This window comes from Siniperca chuatsi, linkage group LG19 (genome assembly GCF_020085105.1).
Source record: "Siniperca chuatsi isolate FFG_IHB_CAS linkage group LG19, ASM2008510v1, whole genome shotgun sequence".
Taxonomy (NCBI): Eukaryota; Metazoa; Chordata; class Actinopteri; order Centrarchiformes; family Sinipercidae; genus Siniperca; species Siniperca chuatsi.
In genome coordinates, this window is record NC_058060.1 from 506,857 (window position 1) to 529,931 (window position 23,075).

Here is a 23,075-nt window from a genome sequence, read left to right on the forward strand (position 1 = left end):
TTGGGAGTGTTACTGTCCACGTTAGGTAATGATAATATGTGCAGTAATCACTTATAGGCCATTTGTGCAGTTTGCCACATTTCATTAATATATAGCGATGTGGTTATTGCTCGTTGTAACTAGTTTGCCCTGAGGTTTGGAGGTTTGGCAACGTACTGATTTAATGATATTTATGTTTAAACGTCATCTAGCCCACCCCCCGAGGAGAGAGAGAAAGAGGAATAGAAAGTGCGCTCTTGTTCATGAGCAAGAGCGAGGGGGTGTGCGTATATGGACAGAAGGAGAGACGTGAAACCAAAACTTTATTTGATAATCATGTAATGCAGTTCTGTATACTTACCAGGTGTTTCAGTGATGTACAGTATATAAACTACACAGTAGACTGGAGTCTCTGCTAACAGTAACAACCAGAGATTTACCTGACAGCTGACTCGCATGAGTATTGGTAAATCCATGTCATACACTTGTCTCCTGTATGAAATGGCTGTATTCTCTCCACTGCATCAATATGAGCTATTATATCCTGATCATGGGCCCCATCGCTTGCTCTCATGCACGCACTGCCACGCCCCTCTTCATCCTCCTGCAATTTCCATGCTTGAGTAATTACTGTGGCTGTTTTGACATACAGTATATTGGTGTTCAGGTTTGTTTTATGTTGTATTGTTGTGTAAAATGTTCTAAATGTGTGTAAATTATTGTTAATAACTGCTACATAAAAATTATCCTGGCCATTCAAATTAATGCAAAAACAATTAACATTGTACAGCCTTTAGCATGTCATTGCATGGGTTGACTTATCGACTTCCAGGGCCCTTTTTCTAGTGTGTTCATCAGTGTCACTTCTCAAAAACTGAGCATAGTAGAGAAGATAGGAGTTTAAAACCGGATCACTTCAGTGTTTCCAAAAGCAATTGGACTTTTAAAAATGCTCCAATAACCTACTTTTTAAGTAATTAGCCTGACTGGTAGATGGAGACTAAGATCCAATGTGATATTGAGCTTTTTTTATACTATTGGATGGATTACGTACCCAAGTGTTTACTCATTTTCTTAATTTTATTTTAATGTATTTTGCAGCCTTTCCAGAGCAGATCCCTACCAAGCAGCAGTACAGAGTTCTAGGAAACAGTCTCAATGTTGTGGTGGTGGCCAGACTCCTACAGCTGCTGGTCTGCTAGCACTCGGGACACACCGGAGGAGGAGACCGTCCCGTGTGTCATTATGGATTGTATTACAGTGCTTCTCTGTCCAGTGGCTGTGTTTGAAAATGTACAGTCTAGTTTTTGTTGGGGATGTTAACTGGTCAAACGCTTTATAGTGACATCACCACTGAACAGTGTAACTTACTTACTGTCTTACATGTCACTTAAACTGGCTGACCTAGAATATGTTTGTTTTTTATGAGTATATTAATAGATTTTTTAATAATCAAAATAAAAACCTAAAAAAGAACCTGTAAGCGCTTTGTGTGTTTTTTTTTTTGTTGTTTTTTTTTACCAACTTGCGATGGGATCACACCAGCCGTGACACCAAATCGGTATGTATGGTGCAATGGAACACATGACATGACTTTCTACTCTCATACTTTTGACACCCTTGCTCAAACCACACCCATCTTCGAACTCGGCCATCTTTGCTCTATATTTCCTGCTTTTTTTGTCCTTTGCCAATCACATGCCTGAAAAGGTTTTTGCATTCATAATTGGAACTGAGCATCTTGCATTTGCATTAATTCATTAATTCTGCATCTGGGTTTACCTTTGTCTTTTTCCTTATACTTGTGTCATCTCTACACAGGATAACATTATGAAATGAAAGTGTATATTTCCCTTTTAACAGGGCAAATTATGCAAATTACACCTAGAATTTTAAAATAATAATAATGTAGTGGTAATATTAATAAAGTAATAATAATAGGAATGATAGTGATAGGAATAATAATGAGAGTAATAAGACTAATAACAACAACTGTAGTAGCAGTTGTCGAGCAGGAACACGGGGGCAGCAGGTGGCCCACAATCACAGATCCAGACTCTGCAGCTCCGGAGGCAGAAATACCTGCTGAAAGCGACAGAAGGAGAGAGGAGAGAAACGAGAAAGCACAGAACTGCGGGAGAGAGAAGATGTCGAGTTAGTAACATGCAGTAATGGGATAAAAATGCATGCAGATAGAGAGGGAGAGGAGAGAGGAAAGAGGTGCATCATGGGAAGTCTTCCGGCAGTCTAGGCCTATAGCAGCATAACTAAAGGATGGTTCAGGGCTCACCCAAGCCAGCCCTAACTATAATAACAGTCGAATGCAATTAAAAGGTCATTTGTAATTTTTACCAGTGCTGTCTCTGTGCTATGATGCACTGTACATCCTGACCGAAAATCCTCAAATAAACTATTGTTATTTAGAAAGTCACACAGCTGATTGGTGACTGCTTTCTCAAGGATCTTAGACAGAAAGGGAAGGTTAGAAATAGGTCTATAGTTGGCTAAAACCCCTGGATCAAGAGTGGGCTTTTTAAGAAGCAGTTTAATTACAGCTACTTTAAAGGACTGTGGTACATAGCCTGTTAATAAAGACATATTGATCATATCCAGTAAAGAAGTGCTAACTAAGGGTAAAATGTCTTTAAGCAGCCTAGTTGGGATGCGGTTGAGACAGGTTGATGGCTTAGATGAATTACTCGTCGAAGTTAGTTGAAGAAGGTTGACAGTAGCAAAGCAGTCAAAATATATATCAGGTTTTACAGTTGTTTCTAAGGTTCCTGTGTTTGAAGATAAATCGTTACCGGTTGAAGGCAGGACATGATGAATTTTTTCTCTAATAGTTAAAATTTTATTATTAAAGAAACTCATGAAGTCATTACTACTGAGAGCTATAGGAATACATGGCTCAATAGAGCTGGGATTCTCTGTCACACTCTGTCTGATTCTTGTTTTATTATCTTCTTTTTTAGAGAAGCGATAGAATCGAGTGTCGTTCGCAGTGAGCCTGCAGCACTATCAACTAGATGGTCAATTTGGGAGGGGCTGAAATTAGCATAGGAGTCCTCTGTTATATCGAGACATAACATTGAATTAAATGCAGATGGGATCGCTTCCTTGAATCTAGCCACAGCACTATCAGATAGACATCTAGAGTAAGAATTTTTGCCTAATGGCTGTAGTCCAGCAGTAGCATTTCAAAAGTTATTAAATAATGGTCCAATAAAGAAGGATTCTTTGGAAACACTAATAAATGTTCAATTTCAATGCCATATACCAGAACAAGGTCGAGGGTGTGGTTAAAACAGTGAGTGTACACTCTGACAAAAGCCAATCCAATCTAATAATGAGATAAATGCAGTACTAAGGCTATCATTTTCAACGTGCACATGAATATTGAAATCATCCACAATAATTACTTTATCTGTTTTAAGGACTAAACTTGATAAAACTCTGAGAATTCAGATAAAATCAGTTTGTTGAGCCTGTTGGCGTCCGCTACCCTCAGCCTGCTGCCCCAGCATGCAACAGCATACAGGATAGCACTGGCCACCACAGACTCATAAAACATCTTCAGCATTGTCCGGTAGATGTTGAAGGACCTCAGCCTCCTCAGAACATAGAGGCTCTGGCCCTTCCTGTAAACAGCTTGAGCGTTCTTAGCCCAGTCCAGTTTATTGTCCATGTGTACTCCCAGATACTTGTAATCCTCCACAATGTCCACACTGACCCCCTGGATGGAAACCGGGGTCACTGGTGCCTTGGCCCTCCGTAGATCCACAACCAGCTCCTTCGACTTTGTCGCATTGAGCTGCAGATGGTTCTGCTCACAACATGAGACAAAGTTCCCCACCACACCCCTGTACTCAGACTCATCACTCAAAACTATGGAGTCCGACATTCTCTTTGCATATGTACACACCGACTCAACATTAACTTTAGTGACCTCCGATTGGCGTAATCGGAAGTTGTTACCGCTGACGTGAATAACAATCTTACTGTATTTACGTTTATCCTGAGCCAGCAGTTTCAAATAGGATTCAACATCGCCCGCTCTGGCCCCAGGAATACATTTGATTCCAATTCACTAAGCCTCGCCCCCAATGCTACAAATAAACTACATTTATTACATGTACCATTCTCACTAGGCGAATAGCTAAACATTTGACACACCAAACAAAAGAGCGCAGGAGAGTGAGAGGAAGAGAGAGAAGCCATTGGTAGCTGCTAAGCTAAAGAACAGTAGCTAGTAAAACTGAATAGCGTGTAAACTGTGGGATTAGCAAGAAAGTCGTTACAAGAAGGAGAGAGTGCTTGAGCAGAACTAGTGTAAGTTTAAATGTATAGCAGATAGTTAGTCACTATAATGAAGAATCGAACATAGTTAACTGTGATGAGCTAGAGCAGCAGAAATACGCTAGTAGTAACACACAAACACCGGTGACCAGAAATGAGACAACACGCTTACGTCAGCATGTGCTGCATGTAGGGCAATCATGTTTGAATGCCCATGCTAATGTTGCCCGCCCCTGGTGGGCGTCAGGGAGGGGTATGTTCCTAAACCCTGCACTGTTTGTAGAAACAAAGAGGCAGAAAACTTTAGCTTGCGTTCAGTTCAACTGCAGGATTTATTCTGCAGCGCTTGCCTCTTAAGGGTTTTAGGTTCCTCCCAAGCGCTATGCACCATCTAGTGCCCTTTTTTTATATCGCACTGACACAGTAACAAGTTTAATCACTATTTGAGACACAATATAATAAAATATATATGGGTGTCTATTTGTTAACACATTAAACTTGTTTTTTTTATCCATGAACTGTACTCTAGTCCCAATGACTTTTCATGCCGTTTTCTTTTTCTTTTAAACTTCCTGTATATACATTTTTCTAACCCTTTACACTAGCAAAACTTGTTTATTAGAAAGCTGACGTTGTAATAGTATAATAAGACATTTCAGGCCACCACTGACGATGTATATATCCGACGTGACACCAGCGACGCATTTAGGTGGTCACGTCTTTCAACGACGTTTGAGTCACACAGGTACAAATCCTCTCTTCTCACGTAAATCTCACACGACAATCTCCTTCGGTAGGTACTCGTGGCACTCCACCTGCCATAGACACGTGTCTCTATTGAAGATAATGAATTTGTGCGCACAAAAGACACAACATCTGAACGGCTCCTAACAATGTTAGGACGCATTGCATTTGCTTCCAAATTTCCATGAAGAAACAGCACTTTGGAAATAGGAGAAAAGAAAGAAGCATGTTCACTGAAGAGTGAAATTGTTAAAATTTTATATTGAGTGATAACATAGTTTGAGTATTTCTTCTCGCAAACAACTAACTACAGCAGGGGTTGGCGTGAGGGTGGAGTACAATAATAATAAAACTTTATTTATAGAGCACTTATCAAAACAAAGTACAAAGTGCTTCACAGAGAGAGAAATAAAATACCACAGTGAATGACAAAATATAAAATAAATAAAATACAAAACTGTTGATTCATTCATTTAGTCTATAATGGAGACATGAAAGCCAATAGAAATTTTTTAGTATGTGTTGAGAAAAGCAAACTGGGTTGGTATCATGTTATTTTATGTTTTTACAAAATGAAAGAAACTGCGCAACAGAGACGGTGATAACATATTCCAGTCAGCCTGACTGGATCGATCTACTTGTTCATATGAAAATCAACGGACAGAAAATATGTTATCACCATCTCCGGTGCTACCGCTAGCAGCCTGGCTACTGTCCAGAGCAAGAAACAACTGTAAGAATTCCAATTTGAACAAGAAACCCTGATCTCAGTGCTATGATAAAGGCAGAGTAAAACACTCAGTAGTATTATTAAGCAGGCAGGTTTTGTTGCTTACTGATCTAGTAGAGAGAAAGCCAACTGAATGTCAGTTTGGAACCCTCTCAAATCCCGGAGCTCTCTCCATCCAGTGAATGCCTGTCCGAGGTTCACTCTCGTTGTACCTCCTCTGTCAACGGAGCTCTTTTTCTTTTGCCAGGTAGAGTTTCCACAGTGACTCTGCTTGTTCCCATTTCCACTACCTGGGGATGGCTACCGATAGCTACTGGGGAAAACCTATCCTCTGCCTCTTTTGGTTGTGCAATGGTTGATGCACTTCGTGCCGTTAATCAAGCCTCAATTTTTCCGGAAAGAATCCTGCCCGGTGGCAGACAGAATAGCATGGTGAAAGTGAGGCTTATAGGGAACCAATCTAAACGTGGATGGTGTCACTAATCTATAGCCATTACTTTGTGCAATCAACATTTACCTCATAATGATAAGTAAAAGCAAAAAACTTGTCTATTGCCACTTTAATATTGTATGTTTATTGAAGTTGTTTTCTTAAGGTAAGTTAACTTAACTCAGTTGTAAATTTTTTACATTTTACTCATAAGATGATTTGGAGCTGATTATTCAATATGACTTCAGTTAGCTGACATTTTTAAAGCAGCAGGGGAACTTTTAAGTTGAACCAGCTTAAAATGATTTTCAGTGTAAATACAGTGCAATTTAGCTTTGTTATTTTTGTAGCACAATGCATGGTGGCATTACTCTTGAGAGATGCAAATGCTGTAAGTGGTGTGACAGGATTACCTTATTTGCCACTTTTCAAGTGTAAGACTTACTGGATGAATCAGCAGATGCTAAAATGCTGGTAAGATGGAAGTGGGGGAAGCCTTTAGGAAAAAGACAGCCTCAATCAGAATACTACAGAATCCCATGCAGGCTGGTCACTGCCACTCTAATGTGAGGGCTGGTCTGGACTCGTAACAGTGAATGGTATTTCCACCATAGAAACATCCCAACTTAGCAAAGTTGTTAACTTTATTGGCTGTCTCACATGATTTCAGGAGATCACTAACTTCTGTGTGTGTGTGTGTGTATGTGTGTGTGTGTGTTAGAAGATGCCATTTGGGTAAATAATATGCAGATGGTTAAATCCATTGTGAGTGCATGTAAAGCACTTTGTACATTGTGTAATACTGGTAAGGATAATTATCTTGGATTACAAGCGGTCAAGCCTGAACGAGCACAACTGAACAAGCCTGATACTTGCTATATATCACGCTGGGTGATATATAGTGACACAACCACTCTAAATTACCAATGTATGAACATTTTAAATCCTACACATAGGGCTTTTATTAATATATAATAATAATGATAATAATAATAATAATAATAATAATAATAAATAACACAACAGTAAAAATAAATGTTAGTTAGAAATGATTAAGATATTATTGTATTTATTCAGATGAGGGTTTTTAAATGATTAAATTCAGATGGTTGCTACAGTACCACCACCAGGAACATTGTTCCCACAGTTTAGTCCAAATCATTTGGCTAAGACTGCACCATTCTACTAAGTTTGTTGTTGATTTTCATTCTTGGTGAGGGACTTTTTTATCAAACACGAAAAAGGAAAAATTAATAAAAAAAATTAATGATTCATTCAAAAATTTTGATTGAAGAAATTGTTTCAAAAAGTTACACCTACAGTTAACGTTGAAAAAGTTAATTATGTGACTATTATAAATATTATTCATAATATTCTCATGATGACACGGAAGGCAAGATTTTATTAAAATCTTTCATGAGGATAATTTGAGCTTATATTCGTGTGCACAGTGGTGACCTACTTGTGACATCTACAAAGCATACGCACACAGAGTCACACCAAGCAGGTTACTCATCTCCTACAATCATGTGAGGGACATTCTTACTCAATAATAAAGTTAACCAGCTTTGGTAAAATGAGATGCTCTTTATGGTTGTTCTGTCAGGTCAAAGTCTTGGCACTGAGCATTAGAGTGTTTGCAGCACGTCAAACCCCAGTAAAGTTGTTTAGAGTGTTGAGGCAACACATCTCCTTTCTATGGCGGGGACACTGCGGCTCTCATGGCTATTCTTCATACTCATTTTCCTTCTGGTGGGACTGCAAGGAGAGCCAAGGGACACAGCACAAAGACGAAACAAGAGGAACGTCAGCAACGACCAGTGAGTTGGTGTTTGTAGAGATCAAACAGGGATGTCTTATATCGTGATGAATCAAAAATGATGGGCTCCACCAGTATTAGTCATCTTACATATTGCTTTGTTATATATAAACAGTTGATATGCAGCTTATATAAATCAGAAACAGAATCAAATACTTTTTTGATCCCCGAGGGGAAACTCTTTTGCTATAGAGTTTCCCCTCGGGGATCAATATAGCATTTGTGATTCTGATTCTGATAAAATGAGTAATACTGATATTTCAGCCAGGTCCCTCACTAGCTTTTCAATGGTTTTTCCATTTTAGGGTTCAAATAATGCAGAGAATAAGGTCTGTCAAAAGCCAAAAGTTTCACAATTAGTCTTTATTTTCCATTAGCATCTTATCTGTCAAATTGAATGCTGTGCAATGTTAGCTTTTGGTTTATTTTTATCTGTGTACACGGTATATATATGTTTGAATTCTGCCTTGGTGCCCCAAGAGGATCTAACTTCCAGTAGAACAAAAAAATATATTCTTGGATTATTGTTGGATTTTTATTCCTCTAAACAGGCCTTTTTTCAGGGCTCCCACTGATTATAGACCTTCAGGGACAAAAGGGAAAATTATAAATTCTTTGAATATTATGAGGTTCATAGCGGGATCAGCACATCTGTTGATGGAATTTTGGTGATTGGACCCCGTAGGCCTCGTATGCTGTCAGATAACGGTCACCTTGTCTTCACAACTGGTGACAATAAAGAGATCCGCTTCCAGACGTCAGCATCAGGCCGGGTTAAAGTGGATAATGAAGACCTCACCCAACTTTTGAGTCAGGTAAGCTTAGACTTTTTCCATTACTAACAAACAGTAATTTAAAATTGTCCAGTGGCTCATCCGATCAAACACAATTCTTCACACAGTGGAAAATTCAGTGAGTAAATGCAAGTTTAAGCAAAACAAGAAACGTGACATTTTACACTGTAAATTCACTGCAAATACAACTTTTCTATTTCGTGACTGACTTCATGGTTACAACAAGCATATACTGTGCAAGTTTGGTCTTTCCAAACATTCTCCCATCCCACCATCCCAAAAATAACCTCACAATGAGTGAAAATGAAAATAAAAACAAAATAGAAGGGTTCATGTTGATGCAGTAAAGTGACCGTCTACCTAATCTATGAGGTTTGGCTGTATTTGTTGAAACAAGGGAGCTGGTTGTACTCCCAGCACGGCACCAACATCACAACAGCAAACTAATTAGCTTATCCAAACAAGCCAGAAAATATTCACTGATGTACTATGTAACTGTCTCTTTATAACTTCTTATCAGCTTTTACACAAACAGAAAGCCTGCTGCTGCTCATATGAGACTATGAATGATTAACAAGTTAGGAAGCAGACACAGCAGTTTGGAGAGGACCAAAGATCAGGGCCCAGGTGCATTAGAGTCAGTGGATCCATGATTACAACCGTACAGCATTAAAGCAAACAGTCCCACACACAATCATACAATCACATTTATTAAGCCCTGTGTATGCTTTTCTTTTATCTGAATAATTCTAAAATGTACACAGATGTGGATGTGCTCAAGCCTATTTGAAGCGGTTAGTATTTATTGTGATGTGATGAAACATTTCATCACATCACAGAATTATGAACAATATAACAACAAAGCAATATCGGGCGGCAGGTGGGTGTACCTTCTGTGGGTATAAGTCTCCTTTTTTTAAAGGAATGCAATGGGAGGACTTTTGATGGCTAGGTGACTACAAAAACAATTAAATTAAATTATATGTATAAAATACATTTAATACTTTTGTTGTAATGTGCAAAATAGTTCTCAAATTCATGACCCTGGTCATGCTGCATTTTAGATGAATATCTAAAAGGGGTATGAAATCACTGCGCCACACAGTGGACATCGCAGAGCGACCCAGTTGGACAGCACGCCCCACCCAGCTGGGTAATGTGTGTGTTGCATTTTACTGCTGCAGATGTTTAAGGTTGAGCTCATTTTAACTACTTTATACTGTTGGGTAGTTTCATCTACAGCAATGCATCATGATCTATAAGATCAGCATATGTTTGTAGCGTCGCTGTCCTGTGACAACCACGTATTTCGAAAAAGTCTTCCTGAGCTCAGAAAAACAGCCTGTTTTCTGTGTTTCTCTGTGACGATGCGTTTTCCAGCTGATCCGAGGGGGGGTTAAAGAGTTTATTCAGCTTCAGGAGGAGAGTTTTCTCAACCCATAAAGGAAACACTTCATCCTTCAGTTTATCACAAACATTCAAAATCACACACAATCAAACATTTGGAGATACTTGGTTTTCACTGGACATTAAGGGTATGAAAAATTGTGATCTAAAAAGTAACCTGTAACTAAAGCTGTCATATAAATGAGTAGGCTACAATATTTGCATCTGAAATGTAGTGGCGTACAAGTATAAAGTTGCATAAAATGGAAATACTCAAGTACCTCAAATATTTACTTTAGTAAATGTAAGTATTTTTGTTGCCTAAACCTAACCAAACTGCAACTGAAAACTGAAAAAAACAACTAAAATAAGTCAACTAAGTCTAAGAATAACACAACTATCAAAATTAGCCACACATGGGAAGTGACCTTTGGTCTTCTGGATGAAAACCCTGCATTTGACCCATTCATTCACCACAACCTCCTGACAGTATGGACTCAAAGCCTTTCAGGCAGACAGAAAGGCTATCCAGCTGGGTCGTGTGCAATGTCCACTGGGTGGCGGCGCAGGATGATAGGTGGTGTGCAGTTTGGGTGGGGTTCTGATTGAAATGGCTCTCCATAGAAGTGTGGGGTGTAATACAGGTAACTCAGAATCACACTGCCCATTTCAATGTGAAGAACTCTGATGTCAGCGTCAACCGTATCTAATGACTCTCAATTTGCCATTGTGGTGCTGACAAAGGAGCTGAAGGGCAGGTTGAGGCTGACACTGGGATATGTTTGTCCCTGGTCTGATGTGTCAGGTTATAGCATGAGCACGTTCCTAATGTTCCAATGTCTAGTTAACAGGCTCTTGGGAAGGCAGCTGTGGTCATTTCCACATGCTCATCAAATGTTTTTCCATAGCAGAGCATGTCATCAAGCTATGAGAGGCAGCAAACATCTCTGAGGGGTCCAAGCATCACCTCCATGCTGAAATGCTGCAATCGGGATACAAACACCTTCGTAGAGCACCCCACAGAGTTATGAAGGCAGTGAAGTGGCAAGAACCCTCAGTGACAGAGCCTTATGTTAGGCTTTTCCTTTGTCCAGGATAAGCCATAATCACAAAGCATGTCTTGTATCCAGGGCACGGGTGTTGATCAGGTTTTCTTATTCAGGGGGCGATTGTCAGTGAGCAGACGCAGGCTGCCATCTTTCTTTCAGACAGAGACAACTGGAACAGCAGACAGAATTTGTTCCTGAATGTACTCCTTCACTTCTCTGATGAGTAAGTTGTCTGTAGAGGGATATTATCCTTAAGAGTGATTGACATCTGCAGGCTCAGTATGCATCTGATATCACTGCTGTCATGGGCGAAAGCTCCAGCTTCTTCTCAAAGCTTTTTTTTTTCACTTTTGCCTGTTGTTCATCATTAAGATGGCTGAGGTCAACAAGAGTTTGCCATGGAAATGGACTGGCAGCAGATGATGAAGCAGCACTGGCCAGCTACAGACTACAGTTCTGTAATCTGCACACTGTCATCGTCAGGCTCAAAGAGGAAGACAAACAGTTCCATATCTGGAGAAAACAGACACTTGACTTGTGCTACCTGACTTGCTAGAATGACAGTGTCATACCCGACTGTCTGCTAGTGCCCACATCGCACAGTAGGATTGTCGCTTTGGGTGAAGTTCACTCAGAGCTCTGCCTTTTGTGCTGGTATTGACAAGGCATTACAGAGCAAAGTGATGAGGGTTGGGATCAGCGTCTCTAGTTGTTCTTGTATTACTTCTTCCAGCATATTAAAACCCAGCAGTGGTCTCTCCAGAGCAAGACTGCTTGCCCTAATAGTAAAAACTGTAGCGAACAAGGACTGTGCATACAGTAGGCCTATACCGTTAATGACACGTGAGGAAAGCCACTTCTCTTCGTCTCATCATCATGTGTGTCAAGATACTTATAGCTGTTTATGGGCGCTGCAGCACGGCACCTGTAACATAACACAGCTTAAACAAGTCATCGAAGTCACCACCAGACGGTGGTGGAAGATGTACTTAGAGCTTTTACTTGTGGCATAAAATGGAATTACTGACGTAAAGTACAAGTACCTCAGAATTATGCTTAAGTACAGAACCTGAGTAAATTTGTTACTTTCCACCACTGTTACCGGACGAGTTCAGATTCAGTGTCTATTCCTCACAGTTGCTGACAGGAAGAACGTTTTCTCTTGTGGTGATCTATAATTAGTTAGAGATGAATAACTTGAGGTACGAGCTTAGAAAGTGTGAGTAGGAAGGAATAAAAGTTTAAATGGTGCAGCTGAAGTGGAAATATGTGTCAACAAGACTCTACAGAAGAGTCTACAGGCAAGTTGGCTGTTCTGTGAACTTCTACATATGCGCAAAATGCTAACGTCAGCATGCTAACATACTCACAATGACAATATTAATTTGCTGATGTTTAGCAGGTACAATGTTTACCATTTTCACCATCTTGGTGCATGTTAGCATGCTAATTAGCACAAAGTACAGCTGAGTCTATTGGGAATGTCATTCATTTAGCAGGTATTTGGCCATAAACCAAAGTAATAGAGACATTTTACTTCTGACCTACTGATGGCACTAGATGAAAAGTCAGGGGATCACCAGCGTCAGTAGGATTCCATTGGGATCTGTACCATGGAGTCCCAGGCCTCCCCACCAGTGAGTTAGAAGCCTTTTGGAGGCAAAAAGCGTTCAAGAATCTAAAGCGAGTCTAGTTGCCCTTGGTTTAGCACTTGAAGATATCATGTGAACAACTGCAAGTTGCAGTTTTAAATCATATGCTTCAAAATATAAAACTTTTAAAAACTGTTATTTAGTTAAATTAATAGATTAGTTGGATGTGTCACAAATTAATTAATAGTAAAGCATCAAAATTGTGTCCAGATTCAACATGAATAATACAAAATATGGAAATATGAAAGAGAAATCTTACATTGATGATGTTCTACAGAAATAATTCACAATTTGTTTTAAAGTGGTAAATCAGACCACACTGTTTTCTTTAATGTACAAGGAGGATTTCTACAGGAACAATTTTGTCTTTAGCTTTTGTATACTGAAGTGTCTGTATATGAACTGTCTGATTTCAGATCAAAACCAACAAAGAAGACATTGATGACATTAAGTCTCATGGAGGTGGAGTTCCCCCTGATATCACCAGCAAACTAAACCAGCTGGATACCAGGGTAGGACATTATAAGCTATGTCCTGTTGGATGAAAACCCTACATGTAATGAGAAAAGCTCATTATTTTTTAAATACTAAATCATTTAAATCCAGATGGAAATCACATTTTAACATTATATAGTAGCACAAACATGTTGCTTAACCATTTACTTATTTACTTTTACTCATTTAGCTCATTCAGCTCATTTGCATTTCCCCTCACTTGTGTGTTTATAATTAAAGCTCTTTAGAATCCATTGGTTCAAATAACTGTTTCTTATTGTGAATGCACTGTACATAGCTAATGCTTCTTTCCATGCTTTCCAGGTGTCAACACTTGAGAATAAAGTGACTGCACTTGAATTGGTAAGACATTTAAGAACTGTTTGTTGGAATGGCTCAAACTCATGACTGTATCATACATGTCATGTTTCTCTCCTTGCCTTTCCTCTCCTCTTTTCTCCTCCAGACAGTCCAGAAGGTGTCTTGCAGCAGTAACCCCTGTCAGAATGGAGGAACATGTCTGAACTTACTCAACTCATATCACTGTGTGTGTCCCAGCAACTGGGCTGTGAGTTCCATACTGCTTGTTACATTATGGGGGTGCTTATTACAGTTGGCTATGTATTCATTGTACGCATGATTCAACACCAGTTGGTATTAGTGATACCGGTGCTGCTTAAAATCTCAGATACCTATCAAGTAGAGTCCACACAGCAGACTAAATTATATTTTGTCCAGAGCTCCAGAAACTAAACTATTACTCCTGTAGTACTATTTGGCTTTTTCTTTCTTTTTCGTTGTAATTTGATTCAATTCTTATCTAGAGGTACTGTAGGTAAAATTCTTCAAACTAGACAAAGCTGAAACATACTTTATACACTTCCCAATGGTCACAGGCACACTGGCCAAAGGCCAACCCGGTTTCCTTATTTCCAGTCAGTTCCATCTAGATGATCAGTGAGTCAAAAAGATTTACACACAAAATACAAAGACACAAAAAATAAATCAATAGATAAAGCACAATGCAAACAATATTAATCTTACTCAGAATTCTTTGAGACAGGGCCTTAAAATGAGGTCATGATGTTGGACCCACCTTAAGGCCCTTAACCAGCTCGTTTGGGGCTTTCAGGGCTTGGGGCCGGTTGCCCACTTTGCCCAGTTGGCAATCCAGTGTTGAATGACAAATGTCTATCCCTGCAGCATTTATATTTATTCAATTGTCTTAAAATGGTACTTTGTGTATGTTTGTAAAACGTTTTTGCTCTATTGTCAATAAAACACTTTCCTGTTCAATGATGACACAATGTAGGATAATTAAAGTCTCATCTCATCTATAGTAGATATTTTCCTTAGGCTGATTCTGAACCAGGTGTCTGTGTTTCTCCCATTTCTTTCTCTCTTGCTGTCTCTCTCTCTCTCTCTGTGTGTGTGTGTGTGTGTGTGTGTCAGGGTCCTAACTGTGCAACCGATGTGAATGAATGTCAGGTGTATTCGGGAACATTTCAGGGTTGTCAGAATGGAGCAACCTGTGTCAACACCGCTGGATCATTCACGTATGTCTTATGCTTCCCATAATATTCTGTTGTTATGAATGTAATGTTATTGTTTGCTGTTTGTTTGGATTTTCAGTTTAGCCAGTGGATTCTGCTTGACCCAGTGCGGTTAATCATTATATCTTTTTCCAATTTAGTTAAAACTAAAAGTAAACTGAAATGAATGTCTAGAATAAAAATTTTGATAAATGCAAAAATGGAACTTAAAACTTGACGGGGCCAGATGCATCCTGTCTGGCCTGGGGGTGCAGAAAAAATGCTGTTACAGTCAACACATCTATAGGAGAAACAGAATCACAGTGTGATCTAAATCCAATGGCAGTGAACTTCAACATGCTTGAACAAAACGCTTCCGTGTGAGTTTATTTGATCTCATCACTGCCACTCTAAATAGGAGATTTTGCAGTGAATGGTAAAATATTGGTCACTTATACATGCCGCCCCAACTTTATATGAACTTTATTAACTACAAACTCGGTTTAGCTTTTGTTGTTTTATACTTTTTTGGCCCCCACCATAAGCGTATCACATCACAGTAACAGTGAGTTCTTCTCACTCTGGTTTGGTTCTATCAGGGGGGCTGAGTTGCTTCTTTCTTCATTCTTTCTGCCCACAAGAAGCTTGCTTGTGGTAGTGGCTGCATCTTTATCATATTTGGCCCCACATTTTTGACAGCGGACGCAGAAGCATGCATGTATTCTAGCCATGGTCCAGAGTTAAATGCACAAGGACCCTGGCTAAATACCCACATTGGGTACAGTTTCAGCTCAAACCATGGTCTCAATCAGATTTGCTGTTGTCTGGATGGGGTGAGGGAGCGCTTGTATATGACCAGTGCACGAGAGCTCAGGTGGATTCTCCAGCTAAGAAGAACCATCGGAGAGGAAGCTGGTATCAGCAGTTAGGTCGGGGGACGTGCGTGTTTTACAAACTAAAAACCGATGCGTAATGAAATGCTAGTCTACTGCACCAAAGACACCGATGGTAATGTTATCCAAATGAAGCACACTAGCATGCGTAGACACACACACACACACACTCTACACAGACTGTGCAGCCCCACCACAGATGAACCTGTAGACACAAGGCTGCATGAGAAAAAACTGAAACGGTAAAAAAAGGAAACGATGTCTCACTAGAGTTTGTCTAGCACACCTTGATTAGCCTTCTCTCCTTTCCTAGGGAAATTGCTTTGATAGTACGATAATTGTGGCAATTGCCACAAATGATACAGGAACAGCCGTCTTACAGAGTTTTGTTCCACCCGATCAGCCAATCAGAGGGCAGTAGAAAGATTCACAGAATACTTGTCTGAGTTTTACGTTCCCTGATCAGCAGGTCAGATATTAGATGGTGCATTTCTGTCTGGAGTGCAGCTGAGAGCTCGGGCCCACAGATCTGGGCCTGTGACAGATTGACCCCGGCTAGAGTTTGGCCTCAGTAGTCATTCTGGAGTGACCAAAGTACATAAACATGTCTACTGTTCAAATTATGGAAGACAGAAAAATACATCTTTTATGTATTGTATATTGTAGATTAAATAATATTTTTTAACCCCATCATAAATTTTGTCAAAACACATACATTATCTTACATGCACAGTACGTACTGTAATGTTTTCTACCCACAAAAATGTCTTCATTATTTATCTATCTATCGATCTATCGATATATATAGATATGTAGCGCAATGAGCGCAATGAGCAATGACCCATCATCCAGTGTGGGTCCTTAGGCAAGACCCTTCACGCTACTGCCTACATCATGATGATGATGAGTGACAATGAAATATATGACATGCTGGCTCAGACGTCGCCCGGCCAAACAAGGTCTGCGTCAGGTGTTGGGGAACCAGAGCATCGAGATGACAAATGGGCTACTGGAACAAGACGGAGATGAGCGAGATGCGATAACAAGGTTCTGTTGGAATGCTACTACTCCAGTAACCCTAGTCAGAGGGGTTACATGCAAAGGATGTGGGATGAATGGTTACTTCGAAACCCACAATCAAGGCTTACATTTTTCAGCATTGAAAAATTTCATTTAAAAAAAATGAACAGTAGCTGCTCTTTCCAAAAACTGTCCCCTCTTTCAGAATAATCCACAGATCTCTACTGCTACTACAGTTCTTGTTCTCGGCTCTGTTACTATTATTGTCATTATTATTCCTATGACTGTCATTCCTATTATTATTACTTTATTAATATTACCACTACATTATTACTATTTTAAAATTCTAGGTGGTATTTGCATTGTGCTTCCCCCCCCTTATATAGAATATATATATTAAAAAAAACAAAAAAAACTTCGTCCTTCACCCTCCGCGGGTGGTCTCATCCTTCGAGCTCGGGTCCTCTACCAGAGGCCTGGGAGCTTGAGGGTTCTGTGCAGTATATTTGCTGTTCCTAGTACTCCTAGTACTTCCTAGCCACTCCTCCAGTTTGGGGGTCACTGCCCCGAGTGCTCCGATGACCATGGGCACCACTGTCTCCTTCACCTTCCAGGCCTTCTCCAGCTCTTCTCTGAGCCCTTGGTATTTCTCTAGTTTCTCATGTTCCTTTCTCCTGATGTTGCCATCACTTGGTATTGCCACGTCAACCACAACGGCTTTCCTCTGCTGTTTGTCCACCACCACGATGTCAGGCTGGTTCGCCATTACCATTCTGTCAGTCTGAATCTGGAAGTCCCACAGGATCTTGGCTCGGTCATTCTCTACCACCTTTGGAGGTGTTTCCCACTTTGACCTTGGGGTTTCCAGTCCATACTCAGTGCAGATGTTCCTGTACACTATGCCAGCCACTTGGTTATGGCGCTCCATGTATGCTTTTCCTGCCAGCATCTTACACCCTGCAGTTATGTGCTGGATTGTCTCAGGGGCCTCTTTGCACAGCCTACACCTTGGGTCTTGTCTGGTGTGGTAGATCTGGGCCTCTATTGCTCTGGTGCTCAGGGCCTGCTCCTGTGCAGCCATGATGAGTGCCTCTGTGCTGTCCTTCAGTCCGGCTCGGTCTAGCCATTGGTAGGATTTCAGCCACTTCAGTTATGTTCCGGTGGTACATCCCATGTAGGGGTTTGTCCTTCCATGATGGTCCCTCCTCCAGCACCTCTTCCTCAGTTCCCCATTGCCTGAGACATTCACTGAGCACGTCATCTGTTGGGGCCTTATCATTGATGTACTTGTGGATCTTGGATGTTTCATCCTGGATAGTGGCTCTCACACTCACTAGTCCATGGCCGCCTTCCTTACGGCTAGCGTACAGTCTCAGGGTGCTGGATTTGGGATGGAACCCTCCATGCATGGTGAGGAGCTTTCGCGTCTTAACGTCTGTGGTCTGTATCTCTTCCTTTGGCCACCTTATTATTCCCGCAGGGTATCTGATCACTGGCAGGGCGTAGCTGTTTATTGCCTGGGCCTTGTTCTTGCCATTGAGCTGACTTCTTAGGACTCGCCTTACTCGTTGGAGGTATTTGGCAGTTGCTGTTTTCCTTGTTACCTCTTCGAGGTTGCCATTTGCCTGTGGTATTCCAAGGTACTTGTAACCATCCTCAATGTCTGCTATTGTTCCTTCTGCGAGTGAGACCCCTTCTGTGTGGACTACATTCCCTCTCTTTGTCACCATTTGACTGCACTTCTCAAGCCCGAATGACATCCCAATGTCAGAGCTGTAGATCCTGGTGATGTGGATCAGTGAGTCGATGTCCCGCTCGCTCTTAGCGTATAGCTTGATGTCATCCATGTAGAGGAGGTGACTGATGGTGGCCCCATTCCTGAGTCGGTATCCATAGCCAGTCTTGTTGATTATTTGGCTGAGGGGGTTCAGACCTATGCAGAACAGAAGTGGGGACAGAGCATCTCCTTGGTATATGCCACATTTGATGGATACTTGTGCAAGTGGCTTGCCATTGGCCTCAAGGGTGGTTTTCCACAGCCTCATCGAGTTTGCAACAAAGTCTCTTAGAGTCCTATTGATGTTGTACATCTCCAAGCATTCAGTGATCCATGTGTGCGGCATTGAGGCATATGCTTTCTTATAATCAATCCAGGCAGTGCACAGGTTGGTGTGTCGGGTTCTGCAGTCTTGAGTGACTGGAGTTGGCGTTTGGCTCCTCTGGTTCCTCTGCCAATGCCCTTCTGTGCTTTGCTCATGTATTGATCCATGTGTCCACTTATCTTAGCCGCGATGATGCCTGACATGAGCTTCCATGTTGTGGACAGACAGGTTATTGGCCGATAGTTGGATGGGACTGTACCCTTTGCAGGATCCTTCAGGATCAGGATTGTATGCCCTTCGGTAAGCCATTCAGGGTGCGTCCAATCTCTTAGCAGCTGGTTCATTTGTGCTGCTAGGCGCTCGTGGAGTGCAGTGAGCTTCTTTAGCCAGTAGGTGTGGATCCTGTCAGGGCCGGTGCTGTCCAATTCTTCATACCTGAGACTCTTTCTTGGATGTCTGCCTATCTCTTGTGTACCTCTTCAGGCGGCTGGCCAAGGCTTGGAGCCTTTGTTTGGCAGTTTCGAGTGCTTCAGGTATGGTCATCTGGTTGTACTTCTTGGGTACTTGCTTTCTCATTGCACCTCTCTCAGCCTCTGTCAGTTGGCTCACTTCTCTCCGGGCCTCCTTGATTTTTGCCTCCCATGGTTGCTCTTATAGCCAAACATCTCGAGGATCACTGCTGCTGAGGCGTATATCAGCTCATTGGTTTCAGTGATGGTTGTGGTAGGGATCGCCCTCAATGCTGCATTCACATCTTCTAGGAGACTTTCTGATGGTACTTCACTTAGCCGTTGTAATTGGCGTCGGGGTTGCCTTGCATTTCAAATGCAATTCCATTCACCTCCATTGTATTGAGGTGGTGCAGAAATGTCAGAGAAAGATTTCATAAAACCAAAACTCCCTGTATGGAGTTACCAATAGATACTACATACCAATAAATGTAAGTGATAAAATATGTGTTTGACGCCTTAATGATCATTCTCCTTCTGAGTGATCAATTTATTTATGAATCATACTAGTGATGGGAATTTCAGCCAGATCTTCTGGCTACATTCCTTTTTGAGAGCCGGCTCTTCATTTAGTACTACTTCTGCTGGTCGCGGCCTAAGTTGCATTCTTATTTGTTGCAAGACATAAATACGCAACATTCTTCATCTGCAATATTCTGACATATTGATAGTTAAAAAGTGGCATATATAAATAACACCCTACGAATGAAATAGTATGGTTAATAAATAATTCTGTATTATTATAAACAACTTTATACAGACACATACAGTATATTTCAATTTAATTTCTATGATATCATATGAAACAAAAAACATTTCTGCTCTGTTCAAAAGTGTCATTTGTTCGTTGTCATGCGTTTGTTTTTCTGCGGGTCAGCTCATAGAGACACATCACTAAATCACTCTCTGTTAGTCTTAGGTTAATAACTTACTCCTTGCTACAGCTACCATTATCATGATATTTCTGTTTCTGTGCAGTTGTAACTGTTCTCCAGAATGGTCCGGGAGTCTCTGTACTGTGCGTTATGACGACTGCAGGAATGTAGGACAGGACCTGTGTGTACATGGCACATGTATTGATGCAGACCGGGTTATACCTGGACAGGTAACCAGTCACTTAGCTAATCTACTTAACACATATAGAAATATATAGCAGAATCCACAGTATTAATTGAACCTAGAGAGTGAAAATCCACAGTATTAGATGAATTTATACTGAAGGTAGTTTACTATCTGCCCAGAGCACCTCTGAGTGGACAAATCATTTCAACAAAGAGAACATTTAGATTTCCACTTCTTTCAAGGTTAAACAAAATGGTATTTGGGTTTTTGGTATACCTATATAGCACAGTATAACAGAAGCTTTTACAAGGACAAATTAATGCCAGACTGTGAAGGTATAAAGAAACATCATGGGAGGACAACAGAGAGGATATGTACTGTATATTTGATTGGAATGGAGCGGAACAGAAGATAGCTTAGCCACTTAATATAAGATTGCATGTGTCAATATTCAGAACAGTTGCAGCTTCATTAGCAGCAAGTGATGTTGTGCAGTGACATCTTTAAGGCTTAGTCCATGGAGACGCAATAGTCTAAAGGTTTTAATTCCAAACTATCTGATTTCAATAATTTACACAAAAAGTGGCTAAAATTATTGTAAGGTATAAAAACCAGCAGACTTTAGAGCATTCATGTCATTCCACAAAGATAATACCATTACAGTAAAATATGTTCATGTGAATACAATGTATTAACTCATTAACTCACTGCTGATATTAGTGAAATCACTATTACCTTCTGATGCACCTCCTTAATTTGTGATGCTAAGTGGAAGATAACGGAGTCTGCAAAAGGCCTGCACATAAGAATTGGAAATACTAGTAAAACACATTTGGGCATGTTATTGGGCCTCCATGGCATGTAGTTGCGAACAGCTCCTCATATATCACAATTCAGTATTATTTCATTTTGTTGTTGTATTTCCATGATTCTGTTTTATTGTAGATATGATTTTGGTTGACAGAGTTTTCACACTGTGACATTTCCCCCCCCAATTAACAGCCTAAATACCAGTGCATCTGTGAGAGTGGCTGGGAGGCTCCAGCTGGGAACTCGGCCTGTGTGGCTGATGTTAATGAGTGTAACCTACCTAACAAACCTTGTTCCACCAACCCTGCTGTTCCCTGCTACAACACTCAAGGTTCCTTCTACTGTGGAGCCTGTCCTGCTGGTAACACTCAATAACACAACTCATGCTGGGCTCTTATTTTAAATGTAAGTGCTTGGGTTGGCTAACTTTGGGACCAGAAGCACACGTGGAGTCTAAGCACAGTACAGTGAAATCTACAAAATAGGGTTGGAGCAGGAACAATTAGGGCTAAAACAATTAATCGTGGATACTATCAGAATCAGAGTTTTGGAACATTAGGAAGGGAAGGCTCTTGACTTCCAGGTCAAATTGTACAGTTGATGCTCTGCTCTCCGTTTGAGTTTGTGCTCAGGGAATACAGACTGCCAAAAGTGAGCATGAGCAGCTTTGATCATTACAAGTGTGTTAATCCCTATTACTGGCTCAAATATAATCACACAATTCCTCATGTATGCTCACATCATCTGTTACGATCACGATTCTGTCCTCCGCTCTTACAAGTCCAGGTATGTGTGCTCTTAAAGGTTTGTTTCTTTGTTTAACGACCCCCATTAGTTGTTGCCTTGGCAACAACTAGTCTTCCTGGGGTCCATTGACTTGCAGACTGAGTAGCGCCCAATTTTGTTTGTGCTCTCTTAAATCTTCTCTTAAATCTTTTGTTGCCAACATACGTCCAAAGATTCTTCTCCTGAACCATGAGTCAACTGCCCTCTCCATTTTAAAGGTGATAATAGGACCTCCTTTGATTGACCAGTTTTGCCTGTCCCAGCTCCAGTTACTAATATTTTTTCATCCAGCCCTTTTCCTGATAGTATCACGGGTTGCTATTCTAACCCTGGCCAACAAATTGCGAATACATTTTTCAGCAAAAATGAATTAGCCACATTATGTTTGTACTTGTAGTGTTTGTACATGCACACAACTGAAGAGAAAATCTAGCTCATACTGTAGTTTTGTGAATTGTCACTCCATGTGTATGTGAATGTGGCTTAATGTATAGCCTGAATAAGTGGAGTTTTGTTCTAATTACTTCTAATATGTCTCAGGTTGGCAAGGCAATGGCTACAGCTGTCAGGATGTGGATGAATGTTCGACCAATAATGGCGGCTGCTCCACCACTCCCATGGTGCAATGCCTGAACACCATGGGCTCTTTCCACTGTGGTCCCTGCCCTCCAGGTACAAGGGGAGAAAACAAGAGTTACAAATGTGACTACAGTTCCATGAATTCTGGATGATCGCCAGAGATGGTATGTAATACTTGGATATCCATCATGTGCATGTGTAGGAGGTCGAGACCTTATACCAACAAAATCACACATCTGACCTTCAGGGTTGGTTGCGGAGCGAAAACAGCAAATTGATAGGCTGAATCATGTGTAAAGCCGAAAGCCTTTTAGGAAGAAATGAGGGGTTGGGCCACGAGGTAATGCCAGACCCATCAGAATTCCAACTCAAACACTCCCTGTCAACAGTCAAGGCATGAAGCTCACT

The 23,075-nt window shown here is 40.8% G+C and overlaps 2 protein-coding genes across 2 annotated transcripts in view; both read left to right on the forward strand.

Annotated features, from left to right (window-relative positions):
- trdmt1 (tRNA aspartic acid methyltransferase 1) overlaps positions 1-1,455 on the forward strand; it is a 12,178-nt gene extending 10,723 nt beyond the window's left edge. Inside the window, exon 10 of the mRNA XM_044176756.1 lies at positions 1,081-1,455. Coding sequence (XP_044032691.1) covers positions 1,081-1,181 — 101 coding nt within the window. The 3' untranslated portion in view covers positions 1,182-1,455. The remainder of the gene's footprint in view (positions 1-1,080) is intronic.
- Positions 1,456-7,803: 6,348 nt separating this feature from the next.
- Positions 7,804-23,075, forward strand: part of cubn (cubilin (intrinsic factor-cobalamin receptor)) — a 125,367-nt gene continuing 110,095 nt past the window's right edge. The window contains exons 1-9 of the mRNA XM_044176757.1: positions 7,804-7,999; positions 8,684-8,813; positions 13,296-13,391; positions 13,699-13,737; positions 13,841-13,942; positions 14,827-14,930; positions 20,409-20,535; positions 21,495-21,663; positions 22,629-22,760. Coding sequence (XP_044032692.1) covers positions 7,878-7,999; positions 8,684-8,813; positions 13,296-13,391; positions 13,699-13,737; positions 13,841-13,942; positions 14,827-14,930; positions 20,409-20,535; positions 21,495-21,663; positions 22,629-22,760 — 1,021 coding nt within the window. The 5' untranslated portion in view covers positions 7,804-7,877. The remainder of the gene's footprint in view (positions 8,000-8,683; positions 8,814-13,295; positions 13,392-13,698; positions 13,738-13,840; positions 13,943-14,826; positions 14,931-20,408; positions 20,536-21,494; positions 21,664-22,628; positions 22,761-23,075) is intronic.